At 49.5% G+C, this 20,791-nt stretch overlaps 1 protein-coding gene and 1 pseudogene across 1 annotated transcript; both read right to left on the bottom strand.

Annotated features, from left to right (window-relative positions):
- The window catches only part of LOC103739599, a 6,787-nt pseudogene extending 2,343 nt beyond the window's left edge, over positions 1-4,444 (bottom strand).
- Positions 4,445-13,021: 8,577 nt separating this feature from the next.
- Positions 13,022-18,684, bottom strand: Krt4 (keratin 4). Its single transcript, XM_008840014.2, has 9 exons — positions 18,160-18,684; positions 16,774-16,988; positions 15,795-15,855; positions 15,281-15,376; positions 14,610-14,774; positions 14,214-14,339; positions 13,615-13,835; positions 13,347-13,381; positions 13,022-13,258 (listed from the first exon to the last, which is right to left on the bottom strand). Exons 1-9 carry the CDS (start codon positions 18,646-18,648, stop codon positions 13,086-13,088), a joined length of 1,581 nt encoding a protein of 526 aa, XP_008838236.1. The 5' UTR covers positions 18,649-18,684; the 3' UTR covers positions 13,022-13,085.
- Between the last annotated feature and the right edge of the window lie 2,107 nt (positions 18,685-20,791).

Genomic DNA, 20,791 nt, shown 5'->3' with positions numbered 1-20,791 from the left:
ATGGATTTGATCAAAACACCTTATATGCATGTATGAAATTCTCAATAAATTATTTTTTTAAAAAGAATTAATTGGGGAGGCAGAGGCAAGGGGATCTCTGTGAGTTCAAGGCCAACGTGGTCTATATAGTGAGTTCCAAGCCAGCCAGGGCTAACAGGGAGACCCTGTCTCAAAAAAAAAAAGAGTTAATTGGGGGATAAGATACTGTGGTATCTTCACCTTATATGCATGTATGAAATTCTCAATAAATTATTTTTTTAAAAAGAATTAATTGGGGAGGCAGAGGCAAGGGGATCTCTGTGAGTTCAAGGCCAACGTGGTCTATATAGTGAGTTCCAAGCCAGCCAGGGCTAACAGGGAGACCCTGTCTCAAAAAAAAAAAGAGTTAATTGGGGGATAAGATACTGTGGTATCTTCCAATAGGGGAGCCAAGGGCAAAACTCTTAGGGCTCTGAAGTAGGACTAGGTGTTTCATGGCTGAAAACTAGCTCTTGGCATATTACGCACCCCTAGAAAGTATCCAGTCTCTGACCATGGAGACTTAAGTGCCTATGTGGCCCAAGGTGGCTGTAGTAAACCCATAATGTTAGTAAAAATAACACTTTACCATCTCAAGAATGAAGGTGCAAATGATCTTCCAAATTCTGTAAAATAAGTAAATCTTCCTTGGTTTGTCTCTTGTCGTGCATTAAAAAAAAAAAGGAATGTCTCCAGAAAATAGACAAAGATGGGTCCATCCAGCAAACACTCAGCTGCCCCACAGGCCAGCTTTCCTCAGACTCCCAGTAAAACCCCTAAGTTGCACTTGACACCCACCTTGGTCTGGTACAGTGCCTCAGCCTCAACCTTACCCCTCTGTGTCATCTCTTCAAAATGGGCATAAATATCAGAGATAATGAATGCTATCCAGGTCCAGGTTATGGCTGTTTTCCATGGAGAGGACCACAGATGTGCCATTGGCGTGGCTTTCCGAAAAGGACAGCTCCTGCCAACACAGAGGGGACCCGCTCACTTTCAAGGTCTCTATGACAAATGCTGCCTGAGCAACAGCTCCATTTTGCTGACCCTTGGCTCTGAATCTCAGTCTGAACCAGATGCTCAGAAAGCTCTATGTCTGCAGCCCATCCTGCAGAAGCCCTTCAAGGGGCCTCATCTCTATGGTTATATAGATAGCCTCCTATAACCCAGGTACCAAGAGCTCCAGGCTCGAATCTGAACGCATCATCCCTTTCCTCTTTCCTGAATCCTCACCTTATCACAGAATTCCTTCAAGCTAATCTCTTCTGTCAGAGTATCCACTTTGGCCTGAAGATCCATCTTAACCAGGTAGTAAGCATCCACATCCTGAGAAAAACAAGGCATAAAGGCCTTATTACCCACCCCGCAAGGAACAAGAAGCAAACTGCAACTGCAGCAAGAGAGCTAGGGACCCATGCTGTACCGATACAGTTGGGTCTTATTTCACCCGCTCTACTGAAGGGATGGGAAAGGGAAAGACCGCTGAATCTTAGGGACTCTTAGGGATCCTCAAACAAAGATGCAGCTGGCTTCTGTCTACTTCTCCAGTGATTTGAACTTGAGAGCCCTGTGGCAGTGAAGTAAGGTGATCCCCCAGTTCATCTGGAAACCTGTGGTGACGTGCCCCAGGAAATTCTCAGTAGTCCCTGCCTTCTTACAAAGTCATTCTCAGCAGTTATGCGTTTGCTCACTTCATCCTCTTCTCTGTGAGAAGAAAAAAGAACTTTCTGGATTTGGCTTTATTTGGGGGTGTTGGGGTTTGGTTTGGTCTGGTTTGGTTGAGGGGTGAAATCTATACTGATGTGTGTACTTGTTCATGTTTGTGAGTGTGGTCATGCATATGCCACAGTGAAGGTTGGAGGACAGTCTTGACCCCATCCCAGCTTTCCACCGTGTTTGAGACAGGACCTCTTTTTGTTCACAGCTGCATATGCCAGACTAGCTAACCCATGAGCTTCCAAGGATTCTCCCGTCTCTGCCTCCCATTTCACCATAAGACTGTGTGTCACTGTGTCTGGCTTTTACGTGGGTTCTGGGAATGCAGACTCAGGTCCTTGCATGGTAAGCACTTTCTGCTGCGTCATCTCCCCAAGACCCTGGGTTTTGTTTTGAGGTAGTCATAAACAAAACTGTTCTCTGAAACCCTGAAAGTTCGCTTCTTCCTCCCCTTTCTCTCTATCCTGCCTTTTTAACGAGCACATCCTTTTTACTGTTTCTGTTAGTAAGGGGAACAGTCATACCAGTCTGCCCAGGCAAATTCTCCTGGTTTTAGCACTGAAAGTCCTATACTCCAGGAAACCCCCAATTCCCAGGCAAACCTCCAGGTCCATTGGTCACAATACCATGAGCTGCTCTAGAATCCTACAGATACTAGAACCGGATCTTCCCCAACCTGGCTCCTAAGAAATATTTCAACTCTAAAAGTATCTCTCTTGCCACAAAGTTCCATGCCTAGACTGACTATATCTACGTTTGAAGCTGGAAAATAGCAGAAAACAGGGGGCTAATGAATCAAACTGTCACCATGAAGGTGAGAGAAGAGAAACAGGCTGGGTAACATCACTGCACAGCAGTCAGGAAGAACACGGGCAGTGCCTGGACTCTGGGAAGACTGGCCATGGCATCGTCTCACTCCCACCGGTCACTCACTTCATGTAGTCCTCCACAGTGCCCTGCATGTTCTTCAGCTCCAAGTCCAGGAGGCCTGTCTCTCTAGTGGCACAGCCCAGGTTGTCCCTCAGAGAGTTAATTTTGTTCCCAAAAAGAAAATCAAGGCTGTTGGTGCCAGTGATGGAACTGGCCTTCTGCTGATGGAGCAGCTCCCACTTGGTCTCCAGGGCCTTGTTCTGTTGCTCCAGGAAGCGGACCTGCAGGACAGGGAGGCAGTAGCATCAGGCAATGATGCAGCAGAGCAGCGGAGGACTTTCGTTAGGTGGCACAAGTAGGTCTGGGCATCTAGCTCCCAGTCCACCCGCACAAAGGCCAAGGACAGATGTGAAGTTGGGTTCTTCCTAGAGTTTCACAGATGATGGCCAGGCAGCTGATCAGCCAGGACACTGAGGATACAATATCGTTTGGAAAGTCACAGAGGAAGGAGAGTCCTTACATACTGGATACAGAGCTGTAAAGGAGAACCTTTGGTATTCCTGGGGACTCCAACACTATCTTGACTTCCCAAAGTAAAGTATGCTCTGCAAAAAATGTTAGTCAGCCCCCGCAACAGCATTTCCCACAGAATCTACAGGCACTGTGGCCCTTCAGGCTATGGGTCACCAGGAACTTCCCCTAACTGACAAGTCTGTCAGCACAACATCACTTCTCTTGAGCCTAGAAGAGAGATAGACTTGAGTGAGCAGTCCCAAGCTGGAGAGAGACACCAAGGACCCTTCTTTTCTTCACTAGTTGAGTAGGGATGCAAAGGATGCTAACTTCCCACAGCCCCTGGGACTAAAGGTTCACTTAGGCTCCTCTAAACCCTCCTCCCAGGTATCAGCTTCTTTTGCTGGCACAGCAACACGTAAGGAAAGGACCTCGTGGAAAGCCTCAAAGGATGACTCACATTCCCAAAGCCCTAGTTCTAGGTTAGACACCTGGTCCCAGTGGTCACTGCCTTTGTCTTGGGGTCTAGCTCTACAGGCCCAGACCTACTTCAGATTGTGGTGGGAAACTTGAGCAGAGGTTCCAAAAGCAGCATGTGGTGGTATTTAGGTCCAAATAGGGGACCGTTGTCTTCCCACACATCCACACCCTATTTGCCTATGGCAGCAAGAGTATCACCAGTCCTGAATATCTTCCCAGACCCTGGGCTCTGCCTAGCTCCTCACTCCCTAGCCTGGCCCATGAAGAACACACCTCGGTGTCTAAAATGTCAATTCAAAACCCCTCCTGTAGGAATGCAACAGTCAGAACTTCATTATTTTGTCGATGAAGGAGGCAAACTTACTGAGGCTCTTGATCTGCTCATACTCGTGGGCCTTCACTTGCCCAATCTGGGGGTCAATCTTCACATTGAGCGGCTGCAGGAGGCTCTGGTTGATGGTCACTTCCTGGATTGCCCCCCCAGCCAAAGCCACTAGGCTCACCAAAGCCACCAGCTCCCCCAAAGCCACCTCTCAGTACCCTGCCACCACCAAAGCCACATATATAGCCTCCTTGAAAGCTACCTTTATAGCCACCCTTTAAGCCAATGCCATAGCTGCCTTGCCCTCCACCAAAGCTACCAGTCCAGGAGCTGCCAGTTGTTATTTTGAAGGAGATGGTCTTGCTGCCGCCCATGTTAGAAAGGCTGCAACTGCCAAAGCCACCTGTTCTGCTCTGGAACCCCCAGGCCCCCCAAGTTCTTCCTGTTGCTGCTGGACACCAAGGCTGACCAGCCAGAGAAGGCCTGGCTCCCACCACCAGATGTCTTTTAGACTTGTCTGTTCATGGTGAGGATCTTGGTGACAGGAAAAGGAACAAGGTAAACAGGGCCCCTGAGAGTCAGCAGAAGAGTACAGGAGACTGAAGTCCTAAGCAAGAAAAGTCCTTTTATATACATTTGACCAAGCTGCTGGGCTCAAGAGAAGGATGTGGGACACGCTTGCCTGTAAGGCAGTAAATTTGTTCTAAGCCACCAAACACACCTCAAGGATAATATATATGGTAAAAGTTCTAAGATGGCAGGATTACCTAGCAGGGAGCAGTACCTAGTAGTGTCCTATGCCCATGCATGACCACCTCCCAGCTTAGTGAGACCCAGGGGCTCAACTCTGGTCTGTCTGCCCACCAGCAGCTGCAGGCCCTGCCAGAGCCAGACTCAGGTCTGGGAAGGTGGTGTGAAGGGTGGGGATGCTCTGACTTCCTGAACGATGGAGACAGTGAGGTCTACTCACAACTCTGGAGGAGGGTCCCCATGGATGGTGACAGATCTACTCCAGTCTCAATATGGTTATTATGTATCCACAGTGTGCCTGTCTCTGTGCTGACCTTGGAGACAAAATAGTGACCCTGCTTCCCCTTCCAGAAGACAAAGCCAGGAACGGGTACCTCTGCCTCCTGGCTTCTTCCTCCCCGCTAACCTTAGTGCAGGAAGCAGTGGCTATGTGGCTTGTGACCATCTTCTAGGGGAGAAAGTGTGAAGCTCACAGATTTGTGCATTAATCAGGGCTTGGCAAAACCCAACATGCCAAATATTTGTTTTATGCACTTCCCAGAGAAACCAATGCTGTTACAGACATCATCTTGGGGCCTCTCTAAGGCTACTTTCTTTGCTCCACACATTTTGTCATTTCCCTCAGTGTCAGCCCAAGTCCCAGAAACCAAAAACTAGAACATCAATTCAACAACAAATTCAGGGCCAAAACAGAGGAAGATTTCTGCTTAAGTAAGTTCACACACCAGTAGGGGGTCAATGATAAAGAAAGAAACATGATAAATCAGGCAGTAGAGATGTTATGGAAGAGCTAGGAATGGAGGCTGAGGCAAGAGGGTCATGAGTTGGAGCTGCATAAACAAAGAAAAAGAGGAGCAGGAGAACAGGAAGGAGGGAGGAAGAAGAGGAGGAACAGGAGCAGGAGGAGGAGGAGGAGCAGGAGGAGGAGGTGGAGGAGGGGGAGAAGGAGGAGGAGGAGCAGGAGGAGGAGCAGGAGGAAGAGGAGGAGGAGGAGGAACAGGAGGAGGAGGAGCAGGAGCAGGAGGAGGAGGAGGAACAGGAGGAGGAGGAGCAGGAGGAGGAGGAGGAGCAGGAGGAGGAGGAAGAGGAGGAGGATGAGGAGAAGCAGGAGGAGGAAGAGGAGGAGGAGCAGGACAAGGAGGAGGAGGAGGAACAGGAGGAGGAGGAACAGGAGGAGGAGGAGCAGGAGCAGGAGGAGGAGGAGGAGGTCAACCACTATGGGAAAAGCACATCAACAGAAGGAAGGGGGAGCGTGAAAGGGGAACTACCTCTGGAGTGGTCTAGTGGAAATGAACAGTAAGCACGGCAAGGAGCAAGCATGCAAACATCTGGAAAAAGGGCCCCAAACAGAAGGAGCCACAAGTGTCCTGAGGCAGGGGAGTGTGGAGAGTATTTGAGGAACCAATGCCTAAAGCAATGAGCATGAGAGAACCGAGCTCCAAGGGTAGCTGGGAGATGACAGATCACACATGGCCTCACAAGGCTGGCTGTTCCTCTGAGATAGGAGCCACTGAGGTTAAGCAAAGGACACATGAGTTAGACATGAGCTAGCCTTGAAAGAGTCCCTCAGGCTGCTGAGCGGAGACAGACTGCAAGGGTCAAGGGCGGACAGGTGAGAGCCACTCCTCGCCCCTTCCTTTTCTGCTAGCTTTGCCTAATTCACTTCTGCCACTTGTGTGGGGGAAAGCTGAGGGAGCAGCAAACAAAGCACTTAGGAGAAGCTTAGTGGGACAAGTCAATGCAGAGGATTTGCCCTGGATAGCCTCTGTGTGAGATTCCTGCATACTTGTTCTGAATCAAGAATCCAACTTAATACCGCCCACTAGAGGCTTTTAACTAGCCAAAGCCGCAGCCATACCTCTCAGGAAATCCCCGAAAGATCTTGGGACGTTATTAGCTAGGAAACTTGAAACAATAACTAAAAAAAAAAAAAAAAAAAAAAACGGGGTGCAGGGAGATAGAAAATTCTTGAAGCAATCATTTAATCTGGGAAAGAGGAGGTTAAGAGAAAATTTGTCTATTTTTTCATGAATTATCCATAAAGTGTAGATCTTCAGAGGCTAGAGAGATGGCTCAGTGGTTGAAAGCACTGGCTCTTCTTGTAAAGAACCCAGATTTGGTTCCCAGTACCCACTGACAGCTCACAACCATCTGCAACTCCAGTTCCGGGGGATCCGATACCCTCTTCTGGTTTCTGTGGGCATTGCATGCACGTGGTACATCTAAGTACATACAGGTAAAAGTCTCATAAACACAAATTAATTTTTTAAATATGGAGATTTCTCCATTGAAGAATCAAAGGGACTCCTGTTGGACTTAACACAATGGATGTGAGTGTGGTAGACAGGAGGGTGGCCATAGCCACTGGAAGTAATTTAAAGAGATTAGAAACAGTCATTCACTGCCACCAGCATGTAGGTGGTGCTAAGAACACTGAAGAAATACTGTGGGGAACAAGGAACAGCTCCGTCAGGGGACAAAGGAGTGACAACAAACCTCTTAGTCCCCGAGAGTGAGCATGAGTAGAAAAGGAGGCAGAGCAGTCAAAGTCAAGGTAACAGCTTGGGAAGGGGAGGGGTGCACATGTCCAAGCCAGACCTGGGCCTCAGGGCCACCCTTCTCCTTCCCAGCTTATTCTCTCAGATGCCTTGTTCTGAGCGTGTTTATCTTCAGACACAGGCCCAAGCCCCAAACAAATTGGGCAATGGGCCAAACCATGGTTCTCCACAACCTGGCCTTGACCCATTGCCAACCTGTGCTCCCCATAATCCTTGCCTTCTATCTCAAGTGACACTAGGTTGATTTGAGCTTACTCACCTGAGCCACACTCTTGTTGCTGTTGTTACTGTTTAGCTAGAGTCTCCCTGTAGCCCCAGTTGGCTTGGAACTTGCTGTATAGACCAGGCTGGACTTGATCTCACAGTAATATGCCTCTGCCTCCCAACTGCTGGGATTAAAGACATGTGCCATCATTCCTAATCAATCTGGTATTATTGCTGCTGGGAAACCCTGCATCCATGGGCCTTGGCCAGCTCTAGGTTACCCATTTTACCTTGCTGCCTCTTAAGCTTCTATATTCAGACCAGATGTTCCTTCCTCCAGTAGCCTTCCTTGAATCCCTTCTTCCTATGCTCCCAGCCCCTCACTGATATCTACAACTACTCTCAACACCCTCCCAAAGTCTGTGGTATCCATGGATAATGTGTCTGTCCCCAGAACCCCCAAACTCATACTCCATACTCATGTTAAACTATGCCCTCCTCCATGGAGGCCTCAGTTGCCATGAGCTGTCTGTCCCTGCAGCCTCCCACAAAACCAACACAGAGTAGACATTCACAGGGCTTGCTAAATGAAGGTCCTGTCCCCTGGGGCCCTAGAGATGGAAGAAATGTTCAGTGGGACACTGCTCAGAGAAAGGGGTGTGTACTCAGAATCTGCCCAAAGAGGCCTAAGCAAGACCCAGTGATGGTTTCCAGCACAGTAGAGCCAGTCCCAGCAGACTTTCAGGAAGAAGATACTTCCTCTCAGAGGAGAGCAAAGTCCTGCTATCTGCCAGGAGAGCACTTACCCCATCTCTAACACACAGACCCTACCTGTCCCTCAAGAGCTCACTTAAATACTACCTCCTACATGAAGTCTTCTGGGGTTGCCACAACTGATCACATACAGACAATGTTTATGAACTGCCCAGGCCTAAGGGACACATCTGCAATGCAACCTCTATACCTAAGGCTCATAGAACATAGAACAGGGGTAAAGAAGAGGTCATTAAGGAATCTCTCAGTTCTCATTAATGAAGCTCCCTCATACAACAGAGGGCCAGGAACATAAAAGGTCACAAATGGCCAAAGTGTAGAGATCAAGAGTCTGCGGAATGCTGGTCTTTGGGCAGAATTCCTTTATTAAACTTCACCCACGAAGGCTCAGGGACCATCGCAGAAGAGGAGGCAGAAAGATTGTATGAACCAGGGAGAACGTGCCTGATCATATGGAAACAGAGTCCTACAAGCTCCTGGGAACCTTCTCATATGATTCTATGGCAGGGGTGTCAGCATATACAAGTCCCATGCAAACTCAGGCAGACAGTAACCCAGCATAGAACTGGGAAAATGAACAGCAGACCCCAATCTTATCTGAAGAAATATTGACAATTGATTGCTGCTAGGTGAAGAAGAGCTGATCTTCCTAAAACACAGGACTCTAGATAGGCTGACTAGACCTCAGTGGATGGGCTTGCACTGAAAAAACGTTTAGGGACACTGACTTGACACAGTGGGCCTTAACAGGGATGACAGAGTATATGATGAGCTCCAGTGTGGGGGCTATAGGAGGGTGCCGGTGGGGACAGGGGTATAAAGATGATTAAGACTGTTTGAGATGTTCTGTATGAAATACACAAAAATTCAATAAAAACAAATTTTTTAAAAAGATTGAAAGTGATTTTACCTTCCCCCTGGATAGCCATCACTTGGGTTTGTAGCTCTCAAGGGCATTCATCTGTCTATTTGATCACCAAGTCACTTAGATATAGACATGGCCAAAAGCTCCTCAAAGTCAGTCTAGTTCTTTTTGTCTGACACAGGCTAGGCATTCAATGGACAGCTGTTGCTTCACTCATTCCATCAGCATTTATTAAATAGTCGCTACGAGGCAGACGCAGTAGCTCTGGACATCAAAATAAATCCAAACTGCTTTGATCTCTGCCACCACTACCACTACTACCTTGGGAAGCAAGGAAATGGGAGAGAAGCCCATGCTGCCTGCCACTCATGTCCAGCAGCTGCTTTGCCAGGAAGGGCAGATGTCTGTCTGCACCAAGCTCCCCCGCACCCCTCTTCTGATCTGAGCTGGATTCACAGTTGCAGGTAGATCAATTTCTGCATCAGTGTTATCTCTACCAGAAGCTAGGACTGAAGAGCCAAATACCTATTTGGCAAAAACACAATTTTACCTATACAGTAAAAACACTATTCTGGAGCACAGACTAGCGCAGGTCAGCTGATTGAAGGGAAGTTAGAGGACCGTGAAATCAGAGGCCGTGAATCCTATTGGTTCAGCTGTTGCAGCAGTAGGAGCTGCTGGCTCTGGGACTGGCACTGGAATTGTCTTTGGCAGTCTTACCACTGGTTATGCCAACAACCCTTTGCTGACGCAGCAGCTGTTCTCTGGGCTATCCTGGAATGTGTCTTTCCTGAAGCTATGCATCTCTTTTGTTTGATGGTTGGTTCCTTGATCTTGTTTGCCATGTAACAGAAATTACTGCTTAGAATGTTGATATTCATAGTAATTATGTATATGATTCTGTATATATTACTGTGACTCTGAAAACTGTAGTGTTGGTGTCCTGGAAATGTACAGTGTTCCCAAAGTTGTTTCATTAAAGATGAATACATTAGAAAAAGGAAAAGATAAATCTAGCCAGATTTCTGACCTTAAAGAATTCATAAACTGGGGACTTGTTGAATAAATGAATGGATCACTTGAGTTTGTAGCTTCCAAGGGCAGACATCTGTCTAATTAGCCGCTAATTAGCCTAGCCTGTGCTAGGCAAAGGGGACCCAAACACACACAAAAAGAGTTAGACTTGATTTTGAGGAGCTTTAGGTATAGATGGCCATGTCTATATCTAAATGACTTGGTGGCCAAATAGACAGATGAATGCCCTTGGGAGGTACAAATGCAAGTCATCTAGGTGGGTGGGTTTGTGGACAGGTAACTTGTGAGTGACAAAAGCCCTTTCCCTAGCTAATCTAGCTTCCTCGGCCCTCCCCCACCAACAGTCAAAGATCAAACTCAAAGCATTTGAAGCGATGTAACTGCAGATGCAGAACAATCTTGTCTTGACCCAAAGTCAGACAGGAAACCAGGGCCGCAGGGAGCCTGGGTCCTGGCCTCCCACCCTCGTGGCCACACTCCATACACACATCCTTCTCTTGGTGATAGACTTCACCCCCAACCTTAACAAGGCAAAAACTCTGGAACAAGCGGTAATGGGGCTTCCACCCTCGGCCTATCCTTTTTCTGACTAGGACACTGACCTGACCTAGAAACAGGAAGTAAATGAGTGTTTTCTTTCTTTCTTTGCTTCGCTTTTTCTGCTTTTGTTGTTTATTGCTTCTTGAGTTTTTTTGTTTGTTTACTTGCTTTGTTTTGTTTTGATTGGTTGGTATTTGAGGCCATGTCTTCTTACTATACAGCCCAGACCGGCCTAAAATTTGCCAGAATGTGCCTGCCTCAGTTTCCTCAACACTGGCATTACATTGTATACCACCACAGCAGCTTATTTTCCCTCTTTTATATAAAACAGGAGTCTTCCATAACCCAAATATGAACATACTCTCAAAGTCACTGGTCTCTTAATGTAGCCATGTTGACTCTAGGACACACATGCAGACATCTCATCTGAGGCTCCTCAGCTTGCTAAATCATTAAATGCCACTGCGGAGGCTGGAGAGCCCCAAAGCCCCTTGAGCAGGCTACTACCACATTCCCCTTGAGCAGAGGCATGAGGAAGGCAGCCCAGAGAAACCTCCAGCCTTCTGGTGGGAGAGCCTGAGAAGCCTTGTCCTTGCCCTCAACCCTTAACTCCTCCTCTCTACCCCCAGGAACTCGAAAAGCAGCCAAGTAGGCATTTTCCCAGGGGCTGGGTGTAGTTGGGTGAGGGAGTGGAAGCCAGCTGACAGGCTGCAGAGGCTGCAAAAGCTTCCTGCTCTGACACACATGACACATGGGGCAGCAAGCCCAGGACACACAATAGAGAGATTAGGGCTGGGTCCCCAGAAGGATAGAACCCTCTGGACCAGGGAGCCTCCAAGATCACAGCCCCAGATTAATGCTTTCTACTCTGTTCCAGAGAGAGGACAACACCCTGATAGGCCCTCAGGTTCTGCTTGAAGGCCATATGGGTAGGCTCCAGCTTGGGTAAACCTTGCTCCCTCCTGTCTGCACCATCAGTCCAGGGTTTAAGGGAAAAGGTGGCACCTGCTGTGGGAGGGATCAGGTCATGCTGCAGAGAGGGAGCTATGCAGTCCAGCTGTCGCTAGAAAAGGGAGACATGCTAGTTCAGATCCAGGATAGGAACAGGGTGTTCTCAAAGACAGTGCCAAACCCTCTCCTCAGAATGTTCTCCCCTTCAGCATTGCACCAAGCAGAATCTCCAGGGCCACTCCAATCAGGAAGCTTTCCCCTTCCTGTGCTCCACAAGGCCTGCCTTCCCGCCATCCTTCTCCCTTCTCTTGGTACAGCAGCCCAGGCGGGAGCCCAGGCACCCCATGGAGGTGAAGACATGAGAGCAATGACCTCCAGTTCTGGAAGAACATCCTTGCTCCCCTCCATCCAACACCATGACCTTGATTCTTCTTAAAGCTGCTTTCTAAAAGCCCCACAGGTCCACTGATTTAACCCTGTAAGTGTAGCTGCATCAAAATAGGAAGGCCTTGGGACTGGAGGTGTAGCTTGGTGAGAGAACACTTGCTTAGCAGATACAAGGCCCTGGATTCAATCCCCAATACCTTCAAAAAAAAAAAAGAGGAGGTCTTCCTAGACATTGTGTCCAAGCCCTTATATAAGCCCCACAGCCTCATGTTCCATACAGTGAAGACATCAGGCTGTCAGATGCCCCACACCTCCAAACTCAGCCTCCTCCTCTAGGCTGTCCCAGGTTCAGCACTGAAACATCCTGCCCAGTCATCCTGTAACAGGCATCCTTTGTACAGTTGTTAGTGGTTGCATGAATCTGCTCTCCTGCCCTCTGGAAAGCCTTTAGGTCCCTATCCCACATTTCTGTCAGTAGCATTATGTGCACCTTGAAAAGAGACCCAAGAAATTGGTAGGTGACCCTGATTCATATACACAGATCCTCAGACCCTGCAAGTGTCCACCTTCATGTAAGTTTATCTGTGTAGACAGGATTCTAGAGCCTTCTCCTCAGGAAACAAAGCCAGTTGCTCAGAATGAATGACAAAAGCATTTTATTAGAGATGAGTAGAGACACGCAACAACAAGCAGTCCTTGTCCTAAGCTTGCAGAGCCAGTTGCTGCCAGGTGTTGGAGATGAGTGTGGTTCTGTCGAAGATGGGTATCCAAGATCTGGTAGAGGACAGCATGGCTGGGAGGGAACATACATGACCCTGACAATTCTCAGGAAAGAGCTGCTAGTCATCCTTCTGTCCATGGAGGTGAAAGCAAATACCCTCCCATTGTAGGGAGGTCACCAGGCCCAAGTTGAGAAGAATCCACCAGACTCCAAGAGGCCACATCCCAGCTGAAAAGAACATCCTCTCTAGCCCAGGGCAGAGTGGGGGGAGGGGAGACTCTAGAAAGACAAGCACCAGGAAAGCGGGTGGAGGTGAAGTGATGAAGCACAGAGACAAGGCCTGCGCTGCTGAACTCAGGGCCTGCCGGGACCACGTCTCCTCTATCGCTGGGACTTCTTGGTCATGGTGGTGGTGGTGGTAGAGACAGTCTTGCTGCCGGAACTTCCATAGACACCACCACCCAACCCAAAACCGCTTCCAGACGCAGAGCTGAAACCACTACCCAGGCCAATGCCCACACCACCTCCAGTGCTGATGTTGCCTCCAACTACCGCTGCAGGAGAGGGAAAAGACACAGTTATTGCCAGCAGTCCCCAGACCCAGACCCAAGGCAGTGGATGGCATGGTGGGGTGGCACTTACAGATGCTCACAGCACTCTGGCATTCCCCAGACATCCTGTCAAGAGAAAGAACCATGAGCCACACAAACCAGAGTCTTGCTTCCTTCAACACACAGGTCTTGGGAGCCCAGCTTCACCCTGAGTGGCCACATACTAACAGCTGAGTGTGAACCTATACTCTACCTGTCCTGGTTCTGAATGTACTAGCACAGCACTGAAGCAAGAAGCCAGGCAGAGGCCCAACCCCAGGGCCCAAGCCTCAGCTTCCCGCCTTGCCTCCTCCCCTCACCTGCACTCCTCGCCCTCCAGAAGCTTGCGGTAGGTAGCAATCTCCACATCCAGGGCCAGCTTGACGTTCATGAGGGCCTGGTAGTCCCGCAGCATCCTGGCCATCTCCTCCTTGGCCTTCTGCAGGGCACCCTCAAGCTCTGCATGCTTACTATAGGCGTCTTTAAGAGCCGCCTCCCCACGCTGCTCTGCGTCAGCTACAGACGTCTGCAGAGTTTGGCACTGTGGACAGGGACATTGGACAGGCAGCATCAGAGCCCTAACTTTCAAGAATTTCACACCTGTCCCTCCTCCTGGGCCAGTTTCTTTGGCCAGTTTCATGCTTCTCCCCACCTCTGACTCAGGAGTCCCATTCACTTCAGACAGAGCCCACCTCTGTGCCCACAAGACTAGCAAGAGAAAGATGAGCAAAAGCCAGTGGAGATAAGCCAGGAACCCTAGGTACCGGGATGTCACATCACATTAAAAAGGACACTGCTGAAGAGATCTGTGTTACTGGTGTTACTGGAGCCATAAGGCATCAAAACCCTGCAGGCAAGCTCAGGGTCTTCCAGCTGAAGGCTTTATCTGTTTGTCCCCCATAAGGGCATCCAGACCTACCTGCTTCTTGATGTTTTCGATCTCTGCCCGCAGCCTCTGGATCATCCGGTTGAGCTCTGAGATCTCATTCTTGGTGCTCTTCAGGTTATCACCATGTTGATCAACTGAGATCTGGAGCTGCTGGACCTGATACCCAAGGAGAACAGGAGCCAGAGGTCAAAGGTTGTATAGTAGAGCCCAATGAAAGAATCCACAGATGGCAGGGTAACACCAATGTCATGCAATCACAGATCAAACCAGGATCAATGATGCCTGGTGGATCCACTCAGTTTCTCCTGGGGCTGGAGCTTCTGTTCACAATTCAGACATTAAAATTAGAGCCCCAGAGCCACCCCTCTCCTGATGGAGAGAGAGAGAGAGAGAGAGAGAGAGAGAGAGAGAGAGAGAGAAACGTACCTTGGTCTGGTACCAGGACTCAGCCTCAGCCTTACTTCTCTGGGCGATCTCTTCATACTGGGCACGGACCTCAGCAATGATGCCATCCAGGTCCAGGTTCCGGTTGTTGTCCATGGACAGCACCACAGATGTGTCTGAGACATGTGTCTGCATCTGGGACAGTTCCTGCAAGGCAGTGTCTTATATCAGACCCTAGTAGAGTCTCCCCTGACCTCTTACCAGACTCCTGTATCCATGGATGGTTGTGAGACAGGTCTGACTGAAACAGAGTCAGCATTCCCAATGTGTATGGAGAGGAAAGAGGGAGCAATGAAGGGTTGGTCACATCCTGGGACAGAAAAACAATGCCTTTACTGCTGGCCAAGAATGTAAACATGCCATGTATAACGTGGCAGGTGCTCCATGTGTTGGAAGTGGAATGGATCCATTTCACTAGAAACACGACAGGCAGCAAGAACATCTCCCTGTGCAGCCTCTAGCTCTAAGCATCTCCTCTAGGATATCTGGTTCTCAGAAGCTCTACACTTCACTCCAGCCCTTTATCTCCATGACCTTGCCAAGAACCCACGACCTTGACACAGCATGCTGTAATAAATCAAGAACTGTGACTTCCAACCCACAGTTTCACATATGGGGGGACCCTTCCTTCAAATGAAGTATGGAGGCCTCACCGCTTCGTAGAGGACCTTCAGGAAGTTGATCTCGTCGTTAAGGTTGTCCACTTTGGCCTCTAACTCCACCTTGGCCATATAAGCTGCATCCACATCCTGCAGAGGAAGAAAAGAAGAAGGAAGAAGAGAGGAGGAAGAAGAGGAGGAGGGGGGAGAGGAGGAGGAAGAATAAGAAGAGGCAGTGGATTAAGAGGCAGGAATTACAATGGGGGAGGGGGTGTCAGTGAACATCTACAGGTGTCCTTGGTTATACAGCCACAGCAAGGTGGCAAGGGAATCATTTGATATGTGCTGCTGCTAAAGTCATCAGAACACATGGAAGCTCACTGTCCAGAGGGGCTTTCCTCATACACTTCTTTAGAGCTCACCCCATTACCCACTCCTTCGATGCCATAATCCCAGATAGAGCCAAGGTAGATGGAGACAGGCAGGAAGAAGGACCAAACCCACAACTTAAGCCGAGGGCCACAGAAAGGGACCCTGTAAGCTCTTCCTGCCATCCTTCCTGGCTTACCTTCTTAAGGACCACAAAGTCGTTCTCTGCAGCCGTGCGCTTGTTGATCTCATTTTCGTACCTAGGAATGGGGACAGGAGGGAAGACAGAAGGCCACATAAACCAGCATTTCTCCCATGTCTACTGCTCATTCTCGAGAATCTAACTGTTTGGAACTGTCCAGGTCACCAGCAGCATTCAAATGTTCATAGATACTGATTTTGATTACCACCCGTGAGGCTAACAGTGTGGGCCCTAGTTTATCCAGAAACATAAAACACGAGCTTCAGAAAGACTATTTTCAATAGGCAAGATGTGAGGAGAAAACTTAGAAATGATCTAATGGATTTTATTAGATCATTGGAAACTCTGTCCTCTGGTCCATTTTGACAGATTAAATTTGCAGGGGCATTGTTAACTCTCCAGTTCCTTTTGCTGGCTGTGTGAATGAATGGAAAGAGAGAGTTGCTGTTCATTCTCCCAACCCTATCCTATACAGGACAAAAGCTGAGCTCCTGTGCACTGAGTGGCCATTGTTTGTCCTGCACTATACCTGCTCCCTCTATCTCATTTAATTGTGTTCAGGTCTCATAACCCATAAGGTAAGAATATTATCCTCATTAAAGACTGAGAAAACCAATGCTCAGAGATGTTAAGCAATTCATCCAAAGTTGCACAGATAGTAAATAACGAATCAGTATTCAACTGGCTCCATCTCTTTCCAGTCTCTATACCTCTGACCACGCTATATTGCCATTGCTCCATTTAGTTTCCAATCCTGTTCATTTTAGGCAAATTCAACAACTTGAATCTATCATTGATTTTCTCTTAGGCGCAACTCATGGTTATTTGGCCTCAGCCTATGAAAACACGGCCATGTAGACAACAGGGGACATAACAAAGGAACTTTCTGCCCTCCTTTAAGATCTCTCCGAGCCTGAGGCCCTGAGCCACTGGAGAGGAGCCTGAATATGGGCCAGCCCCCTCTCCCTCCTCATACTTGGCCTTGAAGTCCTCCACACTGTCTTGCATGAGCTTCAGCTCTGACTGCAGGCGCCCTTTGTCATTGGTCAAAGAGTCCAGATGCTTCCTCAAGGCACTGAGGTAGGTCTCAAAGAAGGTATCCAGATTTCGGGGGGATGTGACTGTTGTCTGCTGCTGGAGGAGGTTCCATTTGGTCTCCAGGACTTTGTTCTGTTGCTCTAAGAACCGCACCTATGTTGAAAAATGCAAAGGCCTCCTGGTAAGGGCAGGAGGATCTCTGAGACCAGCACCAGCCCAGGTGGTCCATGCAGCCAGGCCACCTGAGAGCCACCCAGGTAGGGCTACCACATGTCAAACTCAGGGTACCATATGATAGACATGTTACTGGGTCCATAGCTGATGATGGGCCATGTGGCTATGGAGAACAGAGGAGAGGGCCAAAGGTACAGCTGGAATAGTTTCTAACCACAGCAGACCTAAGGCTAGAGAACAGATGTGTCTGTGAAACACTCAAATCAAATAAGATCAGAAGGTGCAACTACAGTCAGCAGGCACTTGCATTCAAGGGATCTTAAACCATGGCAAAGAACAGACACATTCACTAAGAACTTTCCAAATAAGCTAGGCATGGTGGTGCCCACATGTAATCCCAGCACTCAGGAGGCTAAGGCAGAAGGACTATGAGTTTAAGGCCAACCTGGGCTACACAGGGAAACCATGTCTCCTGAATCTGTGCACAACTGGAGAATAGCTATTTATGGCCCAGACCCTATGTGTCTGAGACTCAGCTAGAATCCACCCTGGGGAGCCTTCCCTCTCTGAAGGACCCAGCCAGACCAGCCAAAGAATCAGTCTAGCAGAGCATCTCCATGTTATGTACAATAAAGGAGGTTCCCATCTTCTGAACCCAAAAGGTGAGACCAAAGGAAATGTGGCGAGGAGGCACAAAGAACGCTCAGTCTGGCTTTCAAGTCTATGTCCCTGGGGTCACCGTCAGCCTCCTCCAGCTACCACAGGTGTGTTCGGGCCAACTGGAAAAGCAAGCATGCCACTCCGGGGTGGTTCACTCTCTCCTCAAACATCTAAATCCAAAACCTTGAAACACAGTGACCCAAGACAGCCTGGACCAGAGTGTCACACTTGTCCCCAGCCACAGATGTCTGGATGACTAGGCTCCGTGGCTCATGGCAACAATTGATCGTCCACTATGGCGTCTCCAAATCGTGTGTGAACAAGGCAGCTGCCCTACAAAAAGGAGAGACGGCACCGTCCCCTTTGCTCTTCAAACAGCCCCAGCAACGAAACGTTCTGCCCAGAGTCAGGAGTCGGTTCAAGGTGGCCTCCTGGTTGAGACTCAGGAACCCTTGTTCCCACCGCCCTGTGCTCAGGCCACTCCACTTGCCTTGTCGATGAAGGAGGCAAACTTGTTGTTCAGGGTCTTGATCTGCTCACGTTCCTCTGTCCGGACTTTCTGGATGTCAGAGTCAATCTCCACGTGGAGGGGTGTCAGCAGGCTCTGGTTGATGGTGACCTCCCGAATGCCTCCAGCGGGACAGGCAGGGAAGCCAGGACCACCACGACCATTGATGAAACCTCCGAATCCACCGCCAAAACCACCAGCACCATACCCAGCACCAAAGCTACCAGTGCCAAAGCCTCCAGCACCCCCAAAGCCGCCACCCTGGCAGGACCCAGCCACGCTCATGGAGATGCTCTTGTGGCCCCCAAGGTTGTAGAGGCTCCTGCTGCCAAAGCCCCCAGAGCAATAGCGGCCTGCACCCCCGGACATGGAGGCAGAGCTGAAGGCCACCCTCTTGCCCCCACCAACAATGGCTGAGCCACCACTAAAGCCCCGAGATCCGCTGCGGACATATTGCTGTTTGGCGATCATTGCTGAGAAGGGAAGCAGCTTCGGGCGTGCGGCAGAAGCGAAGGGAGAGCCAAGCTGTGAATGCCGAAGCCCTTGGCCCGGGTGGCTTATATGGGCTGGAGCAGCAGGGCTTGGTTTCAGGGGCATAAAGGGAAAAATCCAAAGCATCTCTGGGCTTGGCCTTTGGCTCAGGCCCATCTTTCTTGCACCTGCTGAGCATTTCACTAAACACACCTACAAAAGTCACTGGGAGGGCATGGGTTACAGTCCCATCCCTTCTCTAAGCCAGTGCCCCAGGGCCTCCTGCATCACTGCCCATCTGGCCCAGCCCTGCAAGGCCCCACTGCCCTCCCACCTCCCCAGGCAGCCCTACAGGACTCCAGCTTTAAACAGACAGCCTGTCACCTCTTCTGTCATGCCACAGGGTCTGGGCCTCAAGAGCCCAGTTCTAAGGCACTGTCTGCAGCTGCCAGTCTACACAGCCTGACCTGAGCAAGCCGTGCTCTGAGCTCAGGTACAGCACTCATAAAATTGGAAAGAATGCAAATATTTACCTTCCCCCTCAGGACAAGTGGGATCGTGATCATGAATGCTTTGTAAGCTATCAGAAGCTGCTCCTACCCTCCATGAGTCCTTGGCCCTATGTTCGCATCCAAAATGAGGCTCTTCTGTTACAATTCCAGCCTAGTGGCCTTCCAGACAAAGACCCAAAGGAGTACCTGGCTGGGCTTTAGTCATATGCTGTGCAAGTCACTCTGGAGCTTCATTCTGGTTTTCCTAAATAGATCCCAGCATTCTGGGAGGAAGTTCCTAACATTTTTGGTGTTGGGGGCGTGGTGAAACTGTGGGACCCCTTCTCCTAGTCATGTGAGAGATGCACAATCCTAGTTTCAATCCTAGAACTTCAATTCTTCCCCCACTGAGCACAACTGACCTGTGTTCAAATTCCACTCATTTGTCACTAGAGAGCTGTGCAGCCTGGATGGAGTGGTCGCGTGGCCCCTGTGAGCCAAGTAAGCCCGGTCAACCCATCTCATTTATAAAATAAGACATGTGTCTGTACATAGCTAATAGGGCAATGTGCCCAGGGTGTCTAGCACATGGGAGGCTGAGGGACATGTGCTCTCATCCCTTCCAGGCACTTAAGGGAAGTCTTGTGACTCTGTGTTCCCTCCTCAGTCTCCCATGGACGAAAGGACCCAGATATAAGAAAGAATAGCCACCAGCACCTGGATAACCTCACAACCTGCCTCCATAAATGAGAAGCTCCCCTAATGCACAGAGAGGGCAGGGTAAACAGTGGGAGGGGGTGACCATGGGTCACTCCTGGTGATGAGGGCCACATCCTGGGGATGTATCACATCTTGGGGATGAGACTTCAGGGAAGACCAGGCTGCCCAGCAGCTTCTCCTCCCATCTCTTAGCTCCCCTGTCCCCTCCACCTCTGCCCTGCCACTGTCCAGCTGGCCACCAGCAAACCTAACTTGGCAGGGGAGGGGGAGTGGGGCTGGGAGGGCTAGGGTACAGACTCATAATACATGAACAGAAGAAGGCTGGAGTAGGTAAGCACGGCAGAGTGTAAAGGGGCTGCCCCCACCCTGTGTTTGCTGAGTACCAGCTTTGTACCAGGCTCTCCACTGTTCGGGCTGAAGGGACTATGGGACACTGGCATCCAGGCCTGCTAATGTCCACCCTGGCTAGAGAGTGAGTGTGGCTTGACAGGAAAGTAGCCAGTACTCTAGATCTCAAGGATGACCAGGGTGGGGAAGAGCTGAGAGCCACCCCTCACCACCCCCATCTCTACATACCCCCTACTCATCCCCTGCAGCCTCTAAGTCTTTGGCAGGACTTTCTGTCTGAAGCCCCAGAGAACTCACGCATGGCCCTGGGTCTTGTATCTAGGCCTGCTGTATACTCCAATCCTGGGGGGAAATGACATAAGTGCACTGTCATGTCCATTGCTGAAACAAAAATGGAAGCTGGGATTGGAGAGGATCTTCAGGAAAATAACACGTAATATACAATCAGCTTTGTGCCTGGGATCATCCAAACCACAGAGCCATGACTGAAGATGTCCCTGAAGATCACCTGACATATATGCCATCCCTTTAGACAAAAAAAAAAAAAAAAAAGGGAGGGGGGGGGGCGTTTTTGGGACAAAAAG

This window comes from Nannospalax galili, unplaced genomic scaffold (assembly GCF_000622305.1).
Source record: "Nannospalax galili isolate Female #2095 unplaced genomic scaffold, S.galili_v1.0 scaffold979, whole genome shotgun sequence".
Lineage (NCBI taxonomy): Eukaryota > Metazoa > Chordata > Mammalia > Rodentia > Spalacidae > Nannospalax > Nannospalax galili.
The sequence above is the reverse complement of the archived record's forward strand: the minus strand, read 5'-3'. Positions and strand labels throughout refer to the sequence as shown.